The sequence below is a fragment of the Podarcis erhardii genome, assembly GCF_964252035.2.
Source record: "Podarcis erhardii genome assembly, chromosome: 8".
Taxonomy (NCBI): domain Eukaryota; kingdom Metazoa; phylum Chordata; class Lepidosauria; order Squamata; family Lacertidae; genus Podarcis; species Podarcis erhardii.
In genome coordinates, this window is record NC_138499.1 from 36449922 (window position 1) to 36473718 (window position 23797).

Below are 23797 nucleotides of genomic sequence, written 5' to 3' on the forward strand. Positions count from 1 at the left end.
TACATCAAGCATTAATACAATAGCTATTTTTCAACTTCCCCATATCTGGATTTCGTACTGATCTTAAAGAAAGCTTTAAGACTCTTCAGTATTTCATGAAACCAATACAGTTGCTTCACTTTCAAGGCAGCATTCATGTTGGTATGCAAGTGGAAATTTTAAAATAAAAGTTTAAAAAGTAGCATAGAAAATATTCAGGTGAATATGGTACCTAGGCTTTTATTATATAGCTCTAACAGATAACATGTAAACACATCCATGAGCATACAAACTGAAACCATGGATAAACGTTTATTTCCCAAAGTATTTTGAATTGAAAGAATATCAGACTATAATATTCAGAGCTGGGAACAAACAAAATTTGAGAAACAGAGTATATGCTTGCTAAAACAAGAATTATGTTTATTTAGCTAGTGAATCACCTAGAGGAGTAAATTTTCACTTCCATGATAGCAATCTTTTCAGGCTTGCAAACACCCAGAAATAGGAATTAAAGATTTTAAGTATAGTTATAAAGGTCATAAAAAGTCTGATTTAGACTGAGGTACATGTACTCAAAACTGAGATTGAGTGGTAGCAAACAAACAGTTCCTCAGACAAATGCACTTTTTTCGGTATACATGTTACAGGAAAAAAAAGGAAATGTGCATTAATTGGTGCGGCCCACCAAGCTGCATATATTAATATTCTCTACACCAAACAGTTTGAAACAAGGGAAATGTCATTCTAATATAATTTCATGTTATAATTCATTTGGCTAAACTGCAGCTCAAAGTTGCTTTGCCATATTAAAAGTTTACTACAATAATTTTCACATGAACATTTAGACTTGAGTTTTACTCCAGGACTAAATATGGCATGATTTTGCTTTAAATTCTGTTGAATAGCTAAAAACTGACAATTAAAAAACTACATCAAAGAAAAATAAGTTGAAGCAATGTGAATCTCACATCATTGAACCACTTATGATGGTTAATTGTTAGTATTTAACAAATTCAAAGAGTTAATGAATCCTTGCATTCGTTCCATCTCCTGTGCCTTAGCTAGGATGCATAATTACAAAAGACAGCAGATACTGGTAAAAGCTTCAGGACAGAAAGTGCTTGACGAAGTTACAGTTCTCAAGTGTGTTTGGTGAGAGAGTATAAGGGCAGATGCACTGATGAGAACCATTACAAGAAGAGTCAATTTTGTGTTAAAGTGTTCAAAGATGTCACCTTAAGCAGGAACAAAGCTTTAATAACTTCTTCTTAGACATATTAGGCATTTCCAGAGTCCACATCATTAGTGTTGTAATTCTAGCAGGACCATCGCCATATAGTTATTGTTTGTTTCTATTCCTCTCCTGCAGAACAGAAGAAAGGAAAATTAGTATAGCTCTGTCATAGAAGACTTTTATTCGGTATAAGTGCTATGAGACTATAAATATTTCATAAAAGCATGACATTAGCTTTGCAGAAACATTGCAGCAATCAGCTGAATTAAATGTGCAATTCTATAATCCAACCTAAGGGATGCATCCAATGGTGGCTTCCCATTCCCACAAAAACACTTGCTGCTACTGCAAGGTGAGGCATCTAGCTTTCACTAATTGCAGCCCTCTGCGTTATATTCCAAAATGTTTCCAAGGGTCTCCAAGCCCAGAGGAATTTTTTCTTGGGAGGGGGTGTCATTGGGTAAGATGGCTCAATTAATATAAGGAACACTTCCACTAGCATAATCCCACTTTTTGACACAGGTCATACACAACAAATCTTTACAATTCTACTTCATCACAGAAACTTAAATGAAAGATACAAGATGATGCCAAAGTGCTTTATAGGGCAGAAAAAAACCTCTTATAAATTGATAATCTCTTATTAAGTTTCATTGTGTCTGGTGATATCGGTGACACTTCAGAACCCTTGTAGCTTAGTAAACATGTAGATACTAGCTATGCAAGGGATCATTTACAAATGGTAAATATCTAGTACCGACATTGTTTTCTAGAACATTTTACCTAAAGTCACGAAGACTTGAATAGCAATTCCTGATATGAAGGGTTATACATTGTTGGCATCTGTCTGTCTCAAGAGACAACAAAGTGTGCCTCCATGGGATAAGTCAAACCATTGTGTTAGCAGCACCAAAATCACTTCCCCAGGGTGCAAGCCTAGGCAGTGGCATGGAGGTCCTGCACAGCCCAGATGACAAGATCCCCCTCTTAGCTTTGGTCCAAAGGTAAGCTGAGCAGTATGTTTCATATATACTATTGCCTTATTAATTCAACTGACATCCTTTTACTACCAAAGGAGTCCAGGTAGTATGTGTGATGTTATGACAAAGCTACCGATGGAAAACATGTACCCTTTATGAAACATGGTTACAGAATATGAATTCATGAACTGTTTGGAAGTAGGGTTTCCCTAGAAAATTATGCAAACTTTAGGCTCCTGCTACCTAAAGTTGCTGATATTAGCCAACATGTCACTAGTGACATTTTACTTAACATTTTAAAAATACTTTGTAGTTCAGGAAAGTATGCACATTTTTAATGTAAAGCAGTGGTGGAGAACATTTAGGCTTTCTATTTGATCCATGAGGTCATTTGGGGGCAAATCTAATATCATGTCAGGCATGGAAGAGTTAAAGACAACTCTTTTATTTGATCTAAGTAAGGTAAAGGTAAAGGGACCCCTGGCGATTAGGTCCAGTCGTGGCTGACTCTGGGGTTGCAGCGCTCATCTCGCTTTATTGGCCGAGGGAGCCGGTGTACAGCTTCCGGGTCATGTGGCCAGCATGACTAAGCCACTTCTGGCGAACCAGAGCAGCGCATGGAAACGCCGTTTACCTTCCCGCCAGAGCGGTACCTATTTATCTATGACATGCTTTCAAACTGCTAGGTTGGCAGGAGCAGGGACCGAGCAATGGGAGCTCACCCATTGCGGGGATTCGAACCGCCGACCTTTTGATCAGCAAGTCCTAGGCTCTGTGGTTTAACCCACAGTGCCACCCGAGTACCACAGTGTTAAGATTGAAGATAAGACCTCTTTGAGAGGAAAGGGCAGCAGAGGGATCTCTCAACTTAGATGGGAGACAAGCTCTTTACCTTCTCCTAACCCCACCTCCCATTCCAGCACTGGATGGGCAGAACGCTACCTACTATTCTTAAAGAGCAGTCAGAAGATTTATTTTTTGAAATTAATACTGTAGTGCTTAGTGCTAAGATGGGGAAATAAAATCCCTTTGAATGAAGAGGCAGATATAATTTTCTAGCCACCCCGACCCTAGTCCTAGAGCGGGCTCAAAATGCATATTGTGTGTGTATGTTCCTGCCACATGTGTACATGTGGCTGCATGTATGAGTGTGTGACTGAATTTATGGATGTGTAAGAAAAGGCGTGTGTGTTCACTGTGTGCCTGTTGGAGGTGCGTTGTGATGCAGGGAGAGGGGAAAGAGATATGTGCAATTTTTTCTTTGGGTGGGTGTTTGTTTTTTGTTTTAACATGCCACCATTCTTAAGAAGACCCCAGAAGGTTGGGCAAGTTCTTATCTGGCCCTGGGACTGAAAGAGAATCCTCAATCCTGTTCTAAAGAAGTGCATGCTTCAAATAACTACAAGTGCTATGCTCTCATCTGTTCCTCAGCCCAGATGCTTCAACCCAGTTTTCAAATCCCATGCAAAATGATGAAAAACAATTAGGAATGAAGATAAAAGGTGGACTGGGCTCTTTTTTTCGGAATCCTAATTTCACAAAAGCTAATCAATACCCTTTTTTTTGGAACCATACTAGTAAAGGCCTTCGTTCTCCCACTGTTCCCAGTACTGCGCCTTTTCGCTTCTGAAATTTAAATTCATTTACCATCTACTAATCCTATCAGACAGAAGTTTAATTCAGCACAAAATGTTTCTCATTCAAAACTCTTTCCTTACAAACGTTTGGAACATTCAGGACTTTTACTAACTTATGTGAATTTATTATGAGCAGTCTTTCTTGAGAAATCATCAAACACTTAAATCTGAGGTAAACAATATGGGTAGCAGACAAGCAGCTAGTTTTAAAATTAGCTTACAACTATGGATCACATGGTAAACATATTTAGTGCCTGCGAGAATATTATTGTACTTGTAACAAAAATAGGGAATCAACCTGGAAACAAAAGAACATTGGACTTTTGAATCTGTGTATTAAGCAGACATCTTTCTAAGCTCTGCTTTCACAACTGTCATGACTTCCAAGTTCCCAAATATTTCTTTCAAAATCTAGTAAATTTTCTTCTCATCCTTGCTCAAAGTTTTCTGTACATACAACAGGTGTTTCTTCGGCGTAGTCACCTAGAATTAAGATTAACTCACTATTTAATCAGATTACTGCAGATACCAATCAGTGTCATTTTGTAAATATTGAGCCTTTTCCTTGTGAAATCAAACCAAGAGTTAACAGGCAGAACCAAAATTAAATCAATTCAGAAAATTTAAATAGTTTGATGCCCTGCCTAGAACACAAAGGACTAAAACAATGTGCTGCATACATAATGGATAAAAAGGTAAAGGTAAAGGGACCCCTGACCATTAGGTCCAGTCGTGACCGACTCTGGGGTTGCGGCGCTCATCTTGCTTTACTGACTCAGGGAGCCGGCGTATAGCTTCCGGGTCATGTGGTCAGCATGACTAAGCCGCTTCTGGCGAACCAGAGCAGCGCACAGAAACGCCATTTACCTTCCCGCCGGAGCAGTACCTATTTATCTACTTGCACTTTTTGATGTGCCTTCAAACTGCTAGGTTGGCAATAACAGTTAATGGGTTTTTAGAACAGTTTTGGTTCCGATTGCACCCACTGAGCCATTTGGTGCTTAAAATGTCTCTGTGACACACAGTGCCTGCCCTTCCAAGCTGTAAAGAGTGTGATCAGTCTTGAAAAAAGTAGTAGTAGTAGTAAAAGTATTACCACTTTCTATGGCCTGTCTTAAGTCTATGAACTTTTCCAGGCTGACCAGCACCAAAACATTAAGTTGAGAGACGTGAGTGGAAAAAAAATCTGTACAAATGTTTAGAAACAAAGAAAACGATGACTGAGGGGACAAGAAGGAAGATATAACAAAGCAAATTTGTGTTTCTGCCTCTCTCAGACTATGCACATGATCCTCTCCCCTCCTCTATTGGTTCCTGAACCGTGTGCTTTCCTACCTCACCCTCTGGGACTCTGTTTCTCTCTCTCTCTCTCTCTCTCTCTCTCTCTCTCTCTCTCTGGGGCAATGTGTACTTGTTTTTCTTCCTTCTCTGGATCTGTGCACTCTTCTGTTGAGGCTGCCTGTTCATCTCCCTCTCTCTTTCTGGGGCTGCATGTGCAAGCTTTGGTATCTCGATTGGTTTAATGTGAAATGAGTACTTTGTGTCTGGCTCCACCCAGCATGCAAGTCATTTTGTGAAGGGGAACAACCCCATGACAGCCATTTTATGACAGCACTATAATATATTCAAAATTCCCAACATGCCCATGGAACCCAACATATTAGGCACCACTGTAAGCCAGTGCAATATAAAGGTAGGCACAGGTTTGATAGAATCACAATTAGTAGCACTAGAATTTCTGTACTGTTCCAACAATCCAGTTACACCCTTTAAAATGACAAGATGGCTTTTGGAATTATTCTTGTGGTTGTAGACACCTGAAATCAGATGGGGTACATCATCAACCAAGTTGCTAAGATTATTGCCTATTGTCCTCATGTAAATAGCACATTTTACAAATAGGTTGATCTGCTGGGTTTCTATTCAATTCCAAAAGCCATCTTGTAAATAGAACACTGGAACTAACCTGTATATGCATCTCTAATAGCAAGTGTAATTATCTTAATAACAAGGACTGTATGAAAAACAAAGCAAACACAACCACCTGAAATGAAAGTCGAAGTAAAGAACCATTACAGAAAATTTTTTAACAGAAGAACGAATTAGTATAAACATTTAAGTTGCCATTTTGTATGCAGCATCATTACTAGACTACCCAAGGAATCCTGCTTATTTATGGAGCGTGGCTGGACTCTTCATATGTAGGTATAATTTTTTCTTCTCTTCAAATACTGCAAAACTACCTGGGCTTAAAACAAAACTGTTTATTCAGTTCCACTCTGTAGATCCCAAAAAGAAAAATCAACCATGAGAAGCACAAAAGAAATGACAACTAGGGTCAGAGACTTTTTATTCTTCAGCCTTTTCTTCTGTTCAAGGTTCTGTCACAACTTCAGCTGAGGACCAGACTTAGTGTCCCATTTGCTTTGTTAACCAAGGCCATTCAATGTGAATTTAGCAATGGCTGGCTACTATGTAGCCACATCTGAATCAGAATTCTCAAACCCATTTTTGATTATGAACTGAACAGATTCTGCCCAACATCTCCTCTGCCACTGAATTCCTTGATTACAAGCAAGTTTATTTTAAGCCTTCTACAGAACTCCTAGTTAATCCCTAGTTAACTACTTGTAACACTGTTTTTTCTTCTTCTCCAAGCTGCTCCGATCCTATAAACAATGACATAGAATCCTTCTCACCAGCTTCCTATGGAAGCTTTCTGGAATGGGGACACAGGATATTTCTCCTGCTCTTAAAGGAGAATCCATCTACTATTTATTTACAATAATTCCTCCTTTCATTTGAACAGTACAGGAGCTTACAAGTTCATACACTGTACACAGCCTTTTCCAGCAAGTTGACTCCATCAGCAGCTAGCAGGGTATGTAGCTAACAAGAGTAAAACTAAATTACTGTGTTGTAAAATGATGCATGTCTAAAAAGTGTGTCACAAACATGAAAAGTTTGGAAAGCTCTTATGTAAGGAGTGATACCTAAATTTGTTTATTTGCGTCTTCTTTCTTCATCCATTTTTCCTTTTGTACTGCCCCAAAGAGTCTGTGTGTTTAATTTTTATTGTAAATTACAAAAACACTCAGGTCTTCATAAATAACATTTGGTGTGGGACAAGATACCTTGGATTGGCATATTGCTTACAGCAGTAAGTACCTATGGAATAAAGTGGGGTCCACAGGTTGATGGCAAGTGCCTGTTTTGCATGTAGAACAATCCACAATCAACACCTGGCATATCCCACATAAGAAGGAAGAAATTTCAAGTCTCTTCCCAACTCTTTATTCTCCCCTAAGATAACTAGGTCATCATAAGAATCAGCCCTGGGTTGGGTTAATTTAATTCTGCGTAAATGTTGTTTGGGTTGTAGCCAAATGATGCCCCTTTACATATGAAAAGCTCTTTGATCCAGCAGAGCCTTCAAGGACTGATGCTGTTCTAAAGGGTTCTTCAACCTTGCAAAGCAGGCTGGAGGGCTGCAGAGGGGCCAGGAAAAACACAATTTTGCCTTGACCCCTGGAAGGTTCCACTGCATCAAAGTGCCTTCCATCAGGAGAAACACATTGCCTGAATACAGCCCTTTCTATTTGTCCTGCCAGGCACATTTGATAAGAAATGTTTCACAAAAAAGTAACTACAAAGGGTCAAAACACATTTAAACTCATGTTGACATTTTCTTTTTCTTTCCTATGCATCTCTATGAGAAGCAAGTCCTACTGAGTTCAATGGGGCTTACCACCAAGTAAATGGGCGTAAGTCAGCAGTCTAAATTCCTAACAGAAAACAAGCTCTCAATTTCTGTGTTATGTGGCTTTTTCTATGCATCTAAAAAAATTGTACTATTACAACAGCTGAAGCATGTGGACATCACAACTTCCATATACATATTTTTTGTTTAAATGTCACAAAACAAAACAGGCAACGAAATGATTTAAGGAACAAGTACCATTTGATACTGAAACCATTAAAATACATATTTTTTCCATCTACTGCCAACGAAGTTTAGTTACTTAGCTGAAGGTTTTAATGCAGAAGTAAAATGCTATGAAGAACAGAAAATTGTATTTGCAAATGTGCTTGCAAGGAAGTGTTGCTGAGTACGTTACATGCCTTGGCCTTTACCATCTAAACCCATTTCTAATTACTTTTTGTTTTACATATTAAAAAACCAAGCTGATCTGTCTTTAAAAAAACCCCAAACTCCAAAAAGCATGAAAAAAGTTTATTATAACATTAGATTCTTACCCTACGCATGGCTTCCTCCTCCTCTTGACGCTTTTCATAATGTGCAAAGTCATCAAAGATTGAGGTGGTATGCTTGAAAGTAGCAATTATTTTAAGCACTTGCTTGGCTTTTTCTAGGGGTACTTCTTGAGTGTCCCTCGAGTTGGTAACGGGTTTGTTGTCATTATTTTCCAAGCGAATGTGCCGCAGCTGGTTGTTAGGAACGTCTTTAACAAAGATCCACTTAACATCAAACTTCCCCTTCCACTTATCCTGAGACCAGACTCCAGCATATGCATTGTAGTCCACCACAGACTTCATCTCAGCTACTCCGCAGAAGTGTCCACTGCCATTCACACTGAAAAGTAAATAGAGTGGGCCTTTTCCATTCAGTGAACGGTAGGCAGCATCCAAGCGCTTATTACCATGCTCAGTACTACACCAGATAGAATACTTAATGGAGCGGTGTATATCATCCTCCGAATAGCTTTTGATTATAAACACACGACCGTTCTTCAGATTCCAATCAAAGTCTTTGGGATTATAGTTATTTATGGCCTTTAGTTTCTCCAATACTGGGTGCACTTCTACACCAGAAGGTGAAGAGCTAACTGGTATAACACCTATACCATAGTTTTCATTGCCAGCTCCATTGCTCTGATTGAAGCCTACACCCCTATTGCGAGGAGCCACCCAGCGATTTTGCAGCTGCTGCTGCTGCTGCTGCAGCTGATGAGGCGGAGCCTGTTGCTGAGGTCCTTGTGGCGGCTGAGGCGGAGGCTGCTGCTGAGGCAGTTGGCTTTGCACCATTGGAGGAGGCTGAATTAATGGCTGAGGCTGCTGCATTATAGTCTGAGGAGGCAGTACTGGTTGGGTTGGGGGAGCTTTTACCACAGACCCTTTGTCATCCCAAGTTCCAATATTCATGTTGTGTTTTATAGGGGGAGGTGGTACCGCAGGGCCCCCAATTCCCACATTACCTTTAGGCTTAAGTTTTGGCTGAGGCTTAGCAGGCTTCCTAGCAATGGCAGCCCATGAGGTTGGTTTAGGTGCTGAACTGCTAACCACAGGCACACTATTTGCTGCAATGCTTGTCATACCTGTACTACTCAGAGCGGAACCAACTGTTTTCGTCACAGCGACTGTCATATCACCGCCAATTTTCAGTCCAGTCATGCCTTGCTCAATGCTGCTAATACCAGGCACCTTGTTCAATGTATCATTGCCAAATCCAGCCTGTCCATCGGCTATTGCTCTACCAAGAGAGCTAGGTGGGTAGCCATAGCTGCTGCTGTAAGCAGAGCTTTGAGTCGATTGTCCCTGAGATCCACTTGTCCCCCATGTTGAGAAATCTGCATTCCCAGGGAAAAAATTAAATCCATGCTGACCAAGGAATGGAGGGGTGTTTCCTAAAGCCCCAGGTTGACTAAAGACACCATCAGGGATGTAGTGGTGTTCACCATTGCTCATCTGTCCGTAAGTTGTCAAGTATGGCATTGGAGGATCTCCTGCTGTGGACCATGCCGCTTCACCCAGAGAGTACGGAAATCCAATGGATGGAGCATAATAACTAGGCATGTATGGGTCTGACATTGGTGGATAGCTATTATTCTGCAGGAAAACATATCAGTGTAAGAATCATTCTATTGCTACATCTACATTCTTTGGCTATAAATATGCATTTATGGACATCTGAAGCAAATTTCCAACACAGTTAGAATTTTAAACAGAAAAAAAATTCAAGCAAAAAGATCTAAAAGAGATACCTTTGTTATCTTTAATCTCACATACAAAACCAAAGTAATTACAGCCTACACCGTTTTAATTAATATAACACAATTAAAAGTGCTTAGAGCAATTAAAAATTCTCTTCCATCTCCAATCAGGAGTGCTTTTCCTGTTTTTTATCAGGATGTCATTTTATTTCTTTTATTCCTATAAGCAAATTCCTGTCCTATTTCTAGGCCTCTCTCCTATGCTGAACAGCTGATCAAAGATTCAGTACTGACCATGACCATTACCCCAACATGTATGTGTACCAACATTCCCCTGAGAAACCTGCCTCTGGTGTACAGATAAGGTTCAGTGTATATATTTAACAACTCATCATGTTCCTTGCCAAGCTGTAAATAAGTTCACCCTGCACAGTGAAAAGGAACTTCAAGTACTGATAAACCCTGTCACCTAGCTCACTTGAAACCAGGGGTAGCTAACCTGAGGCCCTCAATATGATTTTGGACTCCCAGTTCCCACCAGTCAAAGACAGCATGACCAATGGTCAGAGATGATAGTCCAATAACATCTGAAAGGTAATGGTTAGCTACATTTGTTGTAAAAAATAAAAGAACACCTCTATATGAGCAAACAAGGAAGTTTTTATAAGTGTGAGGGTTCCTTTTGGGCTGCCCATGTGCCACCCATGACTAGCATTTGCAAGAAAGGTAAAAAAAAAATTGCTGATTTATTTGGTCCAGATCCAATTCCTAATTCACTTAGCTTGCTCTGATTGTTCAATCTTGAATTACTATTTGAGTGTTCTGTGTTTGGCATTTTGAGTCTATTATTTTCCCAATAACAAAAAATAGAAAATGCAATTATCTGCTCTATGTATACATAAAGAATATTAAACTCCAAAGTTTGCATAAACTATGCCACCCTTGGCGTAGCTGGATCCTTCCATTTGCAAAAGCAACCAGTACCCAGCAGAAGCTTTCCAGTGGAGGGAGAGACGTGATTTTTGCCCCTGGAACTGCCACACTTTTCTAGAGAATCAGCCAAACCTCCAAAACAGCTTTTCAGGGAAAGGCAGAGGGAAGGAGAAATCAGCAAAGTCACTTCCCACTACAGAGCAGAACTCGAATTCAAGAATGGATCAAACCCAAAAGCTTTTATCAGCTCACTCATCTACAAGTGTCTGTTTTTCAAAAGGTTGTTTGAGTGCTGGATTAAGTAATTAATGTATGTTCTTGCCTAGCAACTGACTGGCTGCAAGGCCATTTGACACCAAAAGGAACTGGCCCAATAAAAAGCACCACATATTCTTTGTATTTCTTACTCACCATGCAAATTTAGGCATACAAAACCACTATGAACTGTATAGAAGGTTGTGCATAAGGATATAAACTGTTTCTCCCATCACAGTACACACATACAAAATGACAGAAATACCACTTTCTTTCCAAATACCTTGCCCCAAAGCCTCTCAACATGCATCTTCTGCAAGCAAAAATTCCCTGAAATGGAAGAATCCTTGTTGGACTTGAAACTCATGTAAGAATTCAGAAAGGGAGCAGAAAATCAAAAGCTAACCAAAGGCTGAATCATAAGAAAAATGACTGGACTATTAACTCCTTCTCCATCCAATCCCAACTGCTGAAGGAAATGGTATGGGATGTAGCACTGTAGGCTGCTACAGGAGTAGGGCATGAGATTTGTGTACTGTATTCTATCTTGTCATCCTGGAAATGCTGTTGAAGGTCAATTTTAAAATATTTTAAATAAATCAGCCTTTTCTATGCAGAAAAGTCCTATGCAAACAGATGCAGTCATATAGGGCCTACCCCCCACCACCCTGGGTCTTGAAAAATCACTTCATTTCAGCATTAACCCTTTTCAGTTATAGTTTGCACAAAGTTCAGTTAGGAGGAAAACAGTAACTCTTCAGATACCTGACAAAAAGGGAGAGTTGGCGGACATAACAGATGTGTGCAAGATTATGCACTCAATGGAGAAAGTTGAGTAAAGAGAAGGCCTTCTCTCTCATATCCAATGAAGCTTACTATTTAAAGTTTCAGGATACACAAGAGAAAGTACTTCTCACAGCACGTAGTTAAAATAAGGAATTCATTTCCACAATATGTAACTATGTCCGTCAAACGGGATTGTTTTAAAAGAGGATTAGACCAGGCATCCCCAACCTGCGGCCCTCCAGATGTTTTGGCCTACAACTCCCAAAATTCCCAAGCTAACAGGACCAGTGGTCAGGGATGATGGGAATTGTAGTCCAAAACATCTGGAGGGCCGAAGGTTGGGGGTGCCTGAATTAGACAAACTCATGGAGGATCAGGTTACTAGCCCTGAGAGCAACATTCTACCTCACTGTTTGAGATAGCAAGTGTCTGTAATACCATTTGTTGGTAATCATAGGTGGGCAAGTGGTGTCATGCGCATGTGTGGCTTGTGGACTTCCCACAGGCATCTGGCTGATCACTGTGAGAACAGGCCATTAGACAAAGTGTGTCTTGTGCCTGATCCAGTATGGTTCTCATTCTTTAATTTGGGTTTAATACAAAATGTGGAATTTACAGCTCTAAAACATGTTGTGTCTCTTGCTTGGGACATTAAAACTCAGAATTGTGTCATCTGCTGAGCAATGATTTTGCAACCAGTTCTGTGCACACACAACAGGTATGCTTAATTTAAGATAGATTTAATTAAGCTTAAGTGGATCCCTGTGCTTAAAGTAACTTCGCTCACTTGGAACCTAACTCGTACAAATCCATTTAGCACTGTTTAAGAGATTTACAAATACTATGAAAACTTACAATGGTCTGTTATAAAACCATTAAAACTGTTTTGTGTTACTTGCTTATTATAAAGGAATAACCAACTAAAAACTATACTCACTAGCTTACAAGAAAAGGTGCATTCTTGTAAATACTCACCTGATTTGTCTGACTACTTAGATATGGCTCAAAATCATCATCATTTACTGCATCCTTTTGATGAATCGAACCGTTTTGCACTGAAACTGAAACATAACTGAAATTAGACATCTTCTAGAAATCCTATACCTTTTTAGTTGTTAAAGACACATGATGGGAAAAAAAATGTTTCAAAAACCAGAATATTTCTTTAGGAGGCAACAACACACTACAAGCATCCTAGAATTCAAAAAACCAATAGCAGCCTATGGATGCCATCCGACTTTGCTATCTGTTGAAGGTGTTTTTGGTGCTTGAATTTTTGTTGCTCTGTTATTGGGTTGCTGTATAACTTTTGGTAATGCATTGCTCCTTTCTGATTTTATGGTGTGCTTTGAACTTTTACATTCTGTAAGTCACTTGGAAACCTTTGATGTGTCAAACTAATTGAATATTATTATTTAAATTATCAATGAAGTTAACCCAAGACCAACTTGTAGTAGGACTTATTCAGCCCTATTGAATTAGAAGAACATCAAACGGGTGACTTTGAAAATATGGCATAAATTAAAATGTTAAAAAATGTACCTGCTGGCTAGATGATCTTGAGTGTAGTGAAAGAAAATATTAATATTAGATTACCACTATATGAAGCCTCTCAACTAGGGTTGGGTGATATATCGTCCAAAACTGGTTTGAAGTTCACATCGTGATAATTGTTTCATAATATTTGAGCTGGCAATATATCACAAATTACAATGTGTGTAAGGACTAGGCGATATCTGGTTTTCAACATCGTGGTAACTCAACAGCTAAACATTGTGATAACTCACCAGCTAAACACTGCAATGTGTGAGTGTCTGGAGGCGGTTGGAGGATGGATGGCGGCTAACAGATTGAGGTTGAATCCTGACAAGACAGAAGTGCTGTTTTTGGGGGACAGGAGGCGGGCAGGTGTGGAGGATTCCCTGGTCCTGAATGGGGTAACTGTGCCCCTGAAGGACCAGGTGCGCAGCCTGGGAGTCTTTTTGGACTCACAGCTGTCCATGGAGGCACAGGTCAAATCTGTGCCCAGGGCAGCTGTTTACCAGCTCCATCTGGTACGTAGGCTGAGACCCTATCTGCCTGCGGACTGTCTCGCCAGAGTGGTGCATGCTCTGGTTATCTCCCGCTTGGACTACTGCAATGCACTCTACGTGGGGCTACCTTTGAAGGTGACTCGGAAACTACAACTAATCCAGAATGCGGCAGCTAGACTGGTGACTGGGGGCGGCCGCCGAGACCATATAACACCGGTCTTGAAAGACCTACATTGGCTCCCAGTACGTTTCCGAGCACAATTCAAAGTGTTGGTGCTGACCTTTAAAGCCCTAAACGGCCTCGGTCCAGTATACCTGAAGGAGCGTCTCCACCCCCATCATTCTGCCCGGACGCTGAGGTCCAGCGCCGAGGGCCTTCTGGCGGTTCCCTCATTGCGAGAAGTAAAGCTACAGGGAACCAGGCAGAGGGCCTTCTCGGTAGTGGCGCCTGCCCTGTGGAACGCCCTTCCAGCAGATGTCAAAGCGATAAATAACTACCTGACATTCAGAAGACATCTTAAGGCAGCCCTGTTCAGGGAAGTTTTTAACGTGTGATATTTTATTGTATTTTTGCTTTCTATGGAAGCCACCCAGAGTGGCTGGGGAGGCCCAGCCAGATGGGCGGGGTATAAATAAATAAATAAATAAATAAATAAATAAATAAATAAATAATAATAATAATAATAATTATATCAGCAGCTAAGCCTCACAATATCACCAGCTAAGCATTGCAATCTACCACAATTTCTGAAATAAGGAAGGAACTATACAGAGGCGAACAGGACAATGTCCTGGCAACTGCTAGTACTTAAGGGACTAAAACGGATAGTCCCAGATTATTTATTATCACTATGACTCATCACCATACTTTGGATTGTCCTGAATGCCACGATTTGGTAGCCAATCCCAAAACCAAGAGTCTTGTTTGGGTGGATTTTGGCTTGCCTGCTGCTGAAAGTGACCATGAAGTGATTGATAATATCCTCATTTATTAGTTTTAGACCCTTAAGTAGTAGCAGATGCCAGGACATTGTCCTGTTTGCCTCTGTGTAGTTCCATCCTTATTTCAGATGTTGCAATATATCGAGATGTTTAGCTGGTGATATACTGCAATATTGATAACCCAGTCCTACTCTCCATAGAAACCAACTCTCCATAGTTAAGAATGGAATAGTCTAAAAAGTGCTTGGCTGTTGAAATATCACTTCTAACATAGCTAGAAACAATATAGTATATTTGCAGCAATTGTTGACTTCAAAAATGAAATTTGCAGACACCTTTATTAAGAGAGCTCTATGCAGAGTATGCGATACAAAAGTTTTCTACCTGAAAATAGCAAAAATGCAGTCAAACATTTTTAGTAAGCCAGTTCTAGTTAAATTCAAGCAAATAAAATGGAAAAGCAATACAAACTAGCTCTACAGATTAATCATTCACAAACACACACACACATATATCCTCCTGTTTGTATGTTCCTACTATTCTCTGCAACAGAATTAGAGCACAAGCACAGCTTTCAAGGCAGACATGCACACACAAGGTAGAACTTTGCCTTGGCATGACCTACTTTTCCAATAATGTAACATGAATCTAGTTTTGTTTACCTTGCCAGCAATAGGGTTCTCACCCCACCCCACAGAGCAATTCCTAATACCAAATACAAAGAATGTACAGTGGTGCCTCGCAAGACGAAATTAATCCGTTCCGTGAGGCTCTTCGTATAGTGGTTTTATCGTCTTGCGAAGCAAGCCTATTGACAGCTTAGCGGATTAGCGCTATTAGCGGTTTAGCGGCTTTTAGCGGATCAGCTGATAAGCGGTTTAGGGCTTAGGAAAAGGGGGGGGGAGGAAAAAAAACCCGCAGGAACTCGCAAGACATTTTCGTCTTGCAAAGCAAGCCCATAGTGAAATTCGTTTTGCGAAGCGCCTCCAAAACAGAAAACCCTTTCGTCTAGTGGGTTTTCCGTCTTGCGAGGCGTTCGTCTTGCGGGGCACCACTGTATTTGCGAAGAGCAATGGTAACACTTTTTTTACATGTGAGCTGACAACCCAGGACTTCTACAGGTGCACTGCAGTAAACCTGCCACATAAGCAGTCACAATAAAAGCAGGTTTTGTGCTTCTTGACAGTAAACAAGACCCAGAGATGTTCTGAGCATTTACAACATAAACTCTGCCCTCTAAGTAACTAAGATGGACTCATGAGAACTTAGGTTTCCAATTTCACATTGCAGACACAAAGTCCAACTGTATTGTGTAGCTCATCCAACCAATCATAAGGTCCAAAGTACTACATATGCATATATATTAGTAAGAATATGGCAGCTTAAAGCTTAAAGTTTTTTTCTGGGGGGAAAATATGCCCTGCACACACACAGGGTGGAAAACTGTGCAATAATTTTGGGGGGTGGGGCATAACAAGGACACTTAAAGATCATCAGGATTTCCTAGCATTAAAAAACCCCTTACCTTCAGGTCCTTCACATCATATGCAAAGTAACTTGCGAAATGTAATTTGTATTCACTGTGTTTTCAGAGCTTTGTGGCGTTTTTAATTTTGCTTAGAAGAAAAACAACCATCTGCCCCATGCATTTCACACAGATTTTTCAAGGAGTCAATGCACCTAATAAAAATTATACTTTAGCTAGTTACGTTGTTATTCATATTTGTGTATGAAGAACATAGGTGGTCTGAAACTGAAGACTGCAGCTGAAAACTAGTGTCCAAAACTTTGGATCACTAACTCAATTAAAAACCACCCACACAGCTATGAAGCTGCATACCATTTCTGCAGCATCTACACCCTGATGGCTAATATGTTCAGCCATACTTCTAACCGAGCTGCCCAAGTGTTCTTCTTGGTGCAAGAATTCCTGTTTGCACTTTTTAGACAGCTATTTCACTTAACTCTAGAGAAAACTCTGGAGAACCATAAAAGACCCAAACTAGACAACAGCAAAACACCACTTCCTGTGGATGAGATAGTCACATCTAAAAGCAACAGGAGCTATTCTACATCTAAAACCTTTCCTGCCACGAACAAATTTTCATCAATTTATCTTTTAAGAGTCCATTCTTTCCTGCATCTCAGTCATTCTTCTCCAATAAGGAAAGATGAAGTAGCTTCATCAGATCCTCTGAAAAAAACAGTGCCAAAAGTCTACCACTTTTGAAACCCTATTCAATGTTACAAAAAAAAAAAAAGAAGACAGTAAGCCAGCAAGCCAGAAATCCACATTCACAGCAGATGATGTGCCCCACCCCCACATTTCCTGTTGCAATGATTTAAACATTTGGGGGGGGGGGGACTTTGGCCTCCCCCCCCCCCAGAATGACAATGGGTGGATCACTGCCAGTTGTTTTATACTGGGAGTAGGTTGTGGTTTAATCTAAACTCCATGTACTTTCCTCATTCACTTCTGTGTTCATTAGAAAAGGTGAAACTTTTGTCCATGCCCAAAACATTCCCTTAATGCTACTAGATTCTCTGAGCATTTGTCTTTTTGTGTTTTTGAAAGTGGCACTTTCACATGAAGCAGACAAAGTTATAGAATACCTCAAGAAGGAAGTGAACAGAGAAGACAGTAAGCCAGCAAGCCAGAAATCCACATTCACAGCAGATGATGTGCCCCACCCCCACAATTCCTGTTGCAATGATTTAAACATTTTGAAAACACTGATTATATCCCCAAATATATGCAAAATAAGGAAATGTGGCATTTTAGTTCATTAGTACAATACATTCCAAATCTGACTGCAGAAGCAAGAGAAATGTGGTGAGGGAGAAAGAAGGGCCTTTACTTTTGTTAACTTGGGGCTCTGCAGCCCTGGGCACAGCAATGGGCTGAATAAGAGTCAATGAAGCTGAATTGTATCAAGATGGAGATCCTGTAGGTGACTAGTTTCCAAATCCAGAATGTAGGCAGTTTATCTGTTCTGTATTGGGTGCTCCTGTACCTATAGTTGCTACTGGAGTGCCAGGTGACTACAGCCTCAGGGACCACCTTTTACCAGCTTCAGTCATTACTCCAGTTGTAGCTTATCCTGGCCAGGGACAGCCTGGCTACAGTGACCCATGCATTGGAATAGAGAGTCAATTACGGTAATGTGCTTTCTGTGGGTCTACCCTCAAAACTGGTCTGGAAGCTGCAGTTAGCACAAAATGTAGTTGCTAAGTTACTGGCCATGAGACTGCAACTCCACCGTTAAAGGAACTGCACTGACTGCCAATTTGCTATCAAGCCGTGTTTCGGGATTTGTCATTAAACAATTTGGAACCAGGTTATCTGAGAGAACACTTTCCTCTAGACAAGCATGCCCTGCCAGTAAGAACATCTGCAGAGGCCCTTCTGATTGTGCCACAGCCTGCAGATAGCATTAACCGGGACAAGGGCCTTCTCTGCGACAGAGTCCACACTCTGGAATACACCCCCCCCTCAAAATAAGAAATGTGCCAATAGTGGTGCAATTCCCCCTTTTTTTGGTTTGTTTTATATAGCTTTTGGTGGATACGGATTCCAGCAGCTATGGAATTTTAAGAATGTTTATTGTCTGATTATTTTCATTTTCTTTGTATTAAATTTTATGGTATTGCTGCATTGAGTTGCCCGCCTAACAGGTGGTATTTAAATATCTAAATAAACAGATGCAGAAACCTTCTCCAGTATCTCATGAGAGAAAAGGCAGCCATTTCTCCTGTGACTAAAGTGATAGCATGTTTGAAAGGAGACCAACCCTGTATTGGAAAAGAGGGAGTCACATACTAGCAATTCTCCTCAAATAGTAAAATGTGCTTTAAAAGGAATTATGAACTCAGAAATAGTTATCAGCCAGTATAGTGAAGTTCTGTATGTATTTATGCTGCAAAATAAATTTGTGTCCTCCTCTAAATGAATTATTGAATTGCAAGTTGAATCTTAATAATCAAATCATTTGATTTACAGGAAAACACATGCTATCTCCACAGTTACTAAAGGTGTATTTCAAGTACAGTTTTATGTTTCATGTCTCTTCTTTGGAACAGGGAATACACCACTAAACCCAAGGTGTCACTACCAGCAAATCAATGTCTTATTCAGTGACATATGTACAGCTAAGACTGCAATTCTATGCATACTCAAATGGGAATAATAAATTTGTTAGTTTATAAAAAATATTTGCACCTTATTTTGCTGTATGAAGCTTAGTGATATTTTGCCGTTACCACAACCCTTGTAGCTAAGTTAGGCTGATACACAGTGCCAGTGAGCTTCATAGATCAGAAGGGATTTCAACCACAGTTTCAGACATTTAAGTCCAATGCTCTAGCTGCTGTACTACACAGACTTTCAATATGTTCCTTAGTAAGATTATGAATTTTCATTCGCTGAAGAGGTAAAAAAAAAAAGAGCAGGGGAAAACAGCTACTGGAGATACCTTAGGAATAGTATGGCTATGACAAGGCACAAGTGAAAGTGCTTAATCTTTAGCACAAGGCTCTTTTCATCTGTATGTGCCTAAACCATGGGATCTTTTTTTTTCCGGGATGCTGGCGGCTGACATGTTGCCCTGAGAAACCCCAACAAAAGAAATAAGGTGAATAACAATCAGGACAGGCATCTCAATTATGGGCACTCCAGTTATAGAATAGCCTACTAAGGCTACTTAAGTCCCAGGGTAAAGATCAGGCCTTTTAAATAACTTGTGTAATCTGGGCCTCTTTTAAAATCAATGCTTTTAACTTTGGCGTTGTGGTGAGTTTTGTTTTCTTGTATTTATTATGCTTTTGATGTTATGTCTTATTCGGTATTTAAGTTGTTTTTATCTTTACAATAAGTCTTGAGAACTCTGTTATGGATCAGCATACAAAAGTCATTAATACTAAAGACCACTAAACCAAACAGGAGTTGATTCTAAGTAAATATGCATACCTAAAATACAAGCCTTCAAGCACAGGATGGGGGGAGAAGAGAACCAGAGTAGGGGAGTAGCTGAACTGCTGGTTAGAGATCTTTCCTGCCGAGACAAGATTCAATCTAGCTTCTCTTGTTGATATTAACGGGATATAATGGAAACAAAAAAACTTTACATTGACTGACAAAGCAGATTTGGATCACATCTGGGGGATTTAAAGGGGAATTCCCTTTTGCAATTGGAAATTCATTCATACGATGTTGGCAAGTGAACCTATCCACTGGGAAGTTCACTTCTTTGCTTGTCTTTACAGAATATTAAGTGCACTAAAGTATCCCAATGAAGATGTGATGTAAAGTGCACATGTGAAACAGCTAAAATTTTAGGAGTTCAATAACTGAACAGTTCTCAATATTTGAGAAAGGTGGATCCTATGCATACCAAACAATTTCACCCTTTGTTAAGCTATGACTAGGTAACTGCCTATGACCATATAATGTTTAGCAAGCTTTATCTCTCACTTCTAACAAAATGGAGTCCTTAACTCTCCCATGTATATATTTTAGCAGTATAGCTATATGCAGATGTTCAATTTTTTAATGAGCTGCCAAAAGCTTGGGATAAAGAATACACTAAAGATTAAAGCATACCATGATGCTATCCTGTATGCAGAGATAAATGACATGCTACATTCACTTTTTGTTTCATTTGCCAGTATGTCTCACAGTTTAAGGACTCAAAATTCTCATGCACATATGCTCACCACTCATCATCAGTTTAGCACACTTGCTACTAGGCTAAATGAAGAACCATTCCTACAATGCCATGCACATAAGCACAATTATTAACCCTTCATATACAAAAACATTTTTGATGGTTTTTCACTACCTTTTTGTTCTGGCAGGTATTTAACTGTCTTCTTGTTTTATGGTCTTTGCATAAGCTCATAAAGTGTACTGTTGCTTATCTGCTTTTATTGGAATTTTAATGGCTTTACGTTTTGCTTTCCGGTTTAATTTTTAGCTGATTTTTATAGGTCGTACTACTCAGAGTATGATTCATATATGACTCTATACTCTTGGCTGAGTATAAAGCATTCTGACAGCACAATTCTGTCTACACATGACTACTCAGATGTCCCACTGAGTTCAACATAAGTGGGAATAGACTGGTGCCTGAATTATTCTATATAATGGGAGGTATTCAGCTAAATAATTGCATGAGCAGAAGATGAATTCCCCTGCTCCCCCCCCCCAATCTGTTCTGAGGGTTCCTCAGAAATATGGGGACAACACAGGAGAAGTCCTGAAATGCAAATGGAAGCTGTTGCAGAATCAATATATTAAGAATGATGTAACACACAAAAATGTTGGGAAAGTCCACTTTATAAGTGAAAAAAATGATTCACTGTCTGGTGCAGTCTCATGACTACTACAGTGGTGCCTCGCAAGACGAAATTAATCCGTTCCGCGAGTCTCTTCTTCTTGCGGTTTCTTCGTCTTGCGAAGCACGGCTATTAGTGGCTTAGCGGCTATTAACGGCTTAGCAGCTTTAAGAAAAAGGAAACAAACTTGCAAGAACTCACAAGACGTTTCGTCTTGCGAAGCAAGCCCATAGGGAAATTCGTCTTGCGGAACGACTCAAAAAACGGAAAACTCTTTCGTCTAGCGAGTTTTTCGTCTTGCAAGGCATTCGTCTTGCGGGGCACCACTGTACTACTACTACTCCAGTATAAACTGTCAATTGAATGCATCTGCTACACTTAACTGTCTACTACAGAGAAATCATTGAATTACTCTATTCATGTCAGTGAACCTAACACAGAAGAATCAACTTACCTTTATTTCCCTGTCCTTTAGGTCTCTGTTAGTGATAAAACAAGAAAAACAAACAAACAAAAATTAGAGGAACCGAACATTAGAGTTATCACAAAGATCAAATAATTTTGGTGATTTTAAGATACCCCAAGATGGTAAAATACAAGCCATTTTATTAAAAAGAACTATGACTTAAGTGCTGCAAGCCTGATGCATTCTAAATTCTGTTTATTGGGATTACTGGTAGACTCCCAATATTACTGTACACATTAAGATACCTAACTACAGTTTACCATTCAGAAACAAAATGGAACAGTCATCCAATATTTATGTGTGGCACTATAAAAAGTATAATCAGACGATTTTGTAGAAGCTAAACTCTTCACTGTACTATGCCTGCTTTTATTCTTAAAACTATGCATGTATTGCTATTATCAAATCAGTTATAAAAAGGTGCCTGTAAAATGGAAAAAAAAAATGCAACAAGGACCGAATAGCATGTTCTGGTGAGGTACAGGCCACTCTCATTTTAGGCGCAACTGATATGTGCATGATCGTGCACACGTGCCGAACCCGGAAACGTTATAAAGATGTCATTGAAATGTCACTAAATGGGTAGAATGGGTGTTTGTAGACTTTTTCAATTAGTTTCTGATTTCACACAAATGTGTAATGACCTGGAACGCAACCCCCACACAAATGGGGTGTTGCCTGTACTGTTGCATGCCCCTAGTCCTGTACCTTAAGAATGCTACACTTCGATGCTGAATAAAATCAGAACTGTTACATCAGCTAGCCATATTGCAGACTATACTATTTATTACATACCATGTTAAAATATTTTTACTTCATTAAGTGCATTTCCCTGCCCCCAAATAAAGCTCCCATTACAAACAATTCCGGTTTCCCTCTGTTTTCACATAGACTTTATGACTCTGACCCTGCAATGACTTTTGCAAATTACTCAATCCTGACAGAATGAAGAAAAACCTGTACTAGCTGAAGAGCGAATACTAAAAGCAAGTATTTTCAAAAGTGACATTCCAGGTTTAAAAATGAAACTTGTGCAGACATGGATTCTGGTTTGCAAGATTTATCTCCCAAGTTAACGTTCACCAGAGACCTCCATTATCTGCTCTCAGCTGCAAAAATAATGTTTACACGGGGGGGGGGGACCCAGAAGGGTGAGACCGAGTGGATCAAGACTAGAAAAACAACCATGGGGAGAAGTGGTGAAGGAATTGGGAGGGGCGATAAGGAGATCAGAAAAGTGTGAAAGAAAGAAAAAAGTGTACATGGAATAGCTGCATGAAAACAAAATAAGCAGATACGGAAACACGCATGAAGACATGCCATCAATAAATGAAACGCAAAGAAACATATAACCGCAAGAACGAGATACGAGAGGCAGCTGCACTACGAAGGAGGTTTAACGGTGGCCGTAAGGATCCCTCCAAGTCCACTTGCGAGGGAAAACCGAAGGCGGCACAGGAAAGCGGGCAGAGGGCGAAGCTGGCGCGGAAAGCGAAGGCGCCCCCGGAGAGGCAAAGGCCTGCTCGTGAAGAGAAGCAACGGGTTCGCCTCACGGCCTCCGCGGGGAGGCCCCAGGCCGAGCGGCCTCCAGGCCTGCGGAGGGGGCGGGCCTGGGAACAGGGGAGGAGCCGCACGGCCTCGGATGTAGCGGGCGCGGATCCCCGCTATGCCCAGAGGAAGGAGGGCGGAGCGGGCTGAGGAAGGGGAGGCCGAGCCATCCTCCCGGCCAGGCCAGGCCGGGCGGAGACCGTACCTGGTCGACGCTGGTGGCTGACATTCTTCACGGGGAGCCGCAATCCCCTCACCCCGCTCCGCTTGGGCCTCCTCCTCCTCCTCCCGCTCTTCCTCAATTCCACGCCGCCGCCGCCGCCGCCTTTTCCGCCGCTCTCCCCGCCGCCGCCTGACTGTCTCCGCAGCCCGGGCACTTCTAGTCTGCTCGGCGCCTCCGAAAGCAACCAGCTGGACACAGCTCGGCTTCCCTCCCCTGCTCCGGGCTCCGCTTTCCCACAATGGCGGACGCGCTCCGGATCCTACTTCCGCTCCGCGGCGCCCTGACCTTCCGCTCTCCCCCCTCCCTCTACCACTGACGACATTGCAGCCGACTTTTCCCTTTCCGTCCCCGACTCCTATCACGTGGTTCCGAAGACGAGGGCGGGGGAAACGGCCGTCCGTCGGCGCGCGCGCTCGCCTCTTAAATGTCCCGTATGTTAAACAGCCCGAGCAAATAGCGACGGCGCGCTTGCGCGGCATTTGTCGAATTGCGGA

General features: G+C 40.9%; 1 protein-coding gene across 2 annotated transcripts; it reads right to left on the minus strand.

The window, feature by feature from the left end:
• Positions 1 to 203: 203 nt before the first annotated feature.
• On the minus strand, positions 204 to 23660 carry YTHDF3 (YTH N6-methyladenosine RNA binding protein F3). 2 transcript variants are annotated; one of them, XM_081874219.1, is made up of 6 exons: positions 23286 to 23660; positions 21521 to 21545; positions 19700 to 19784; positions 12734 to 12819; positions 8091 to 9680; positions 204 to 1345 (listed from the first exon to the last, which is right to left on the minus strand). In XM_081874219.1, the coding sequence occupies exons 5-6, from the start codon at positions 9660 to 9662 to the stop codon at positions 1322 to 1324; spliced, it is 1596 nt and encodes a 531-aa protein (XP_081730345.1). In that variant the 5' UTR covers positions 9663 to 9680; positions 12734 to 12819; positions 19700 to 19784; positions 21521 to 21545; positions 23286 to 23660; the 3' UTR covers positions 204 to 1321. The 2 variants fall into 2 exon arrangements, with proteins under 2 accessions (XP_081730345.1, XP_081730346.1); XM_081874220.1 differs by lacking the exon at positions 19700 to 19784 and having other exon boundaries at positions 23286 to 23448.
• Positions 23661 to 23797: the final 137 nt, after the last annotated feature.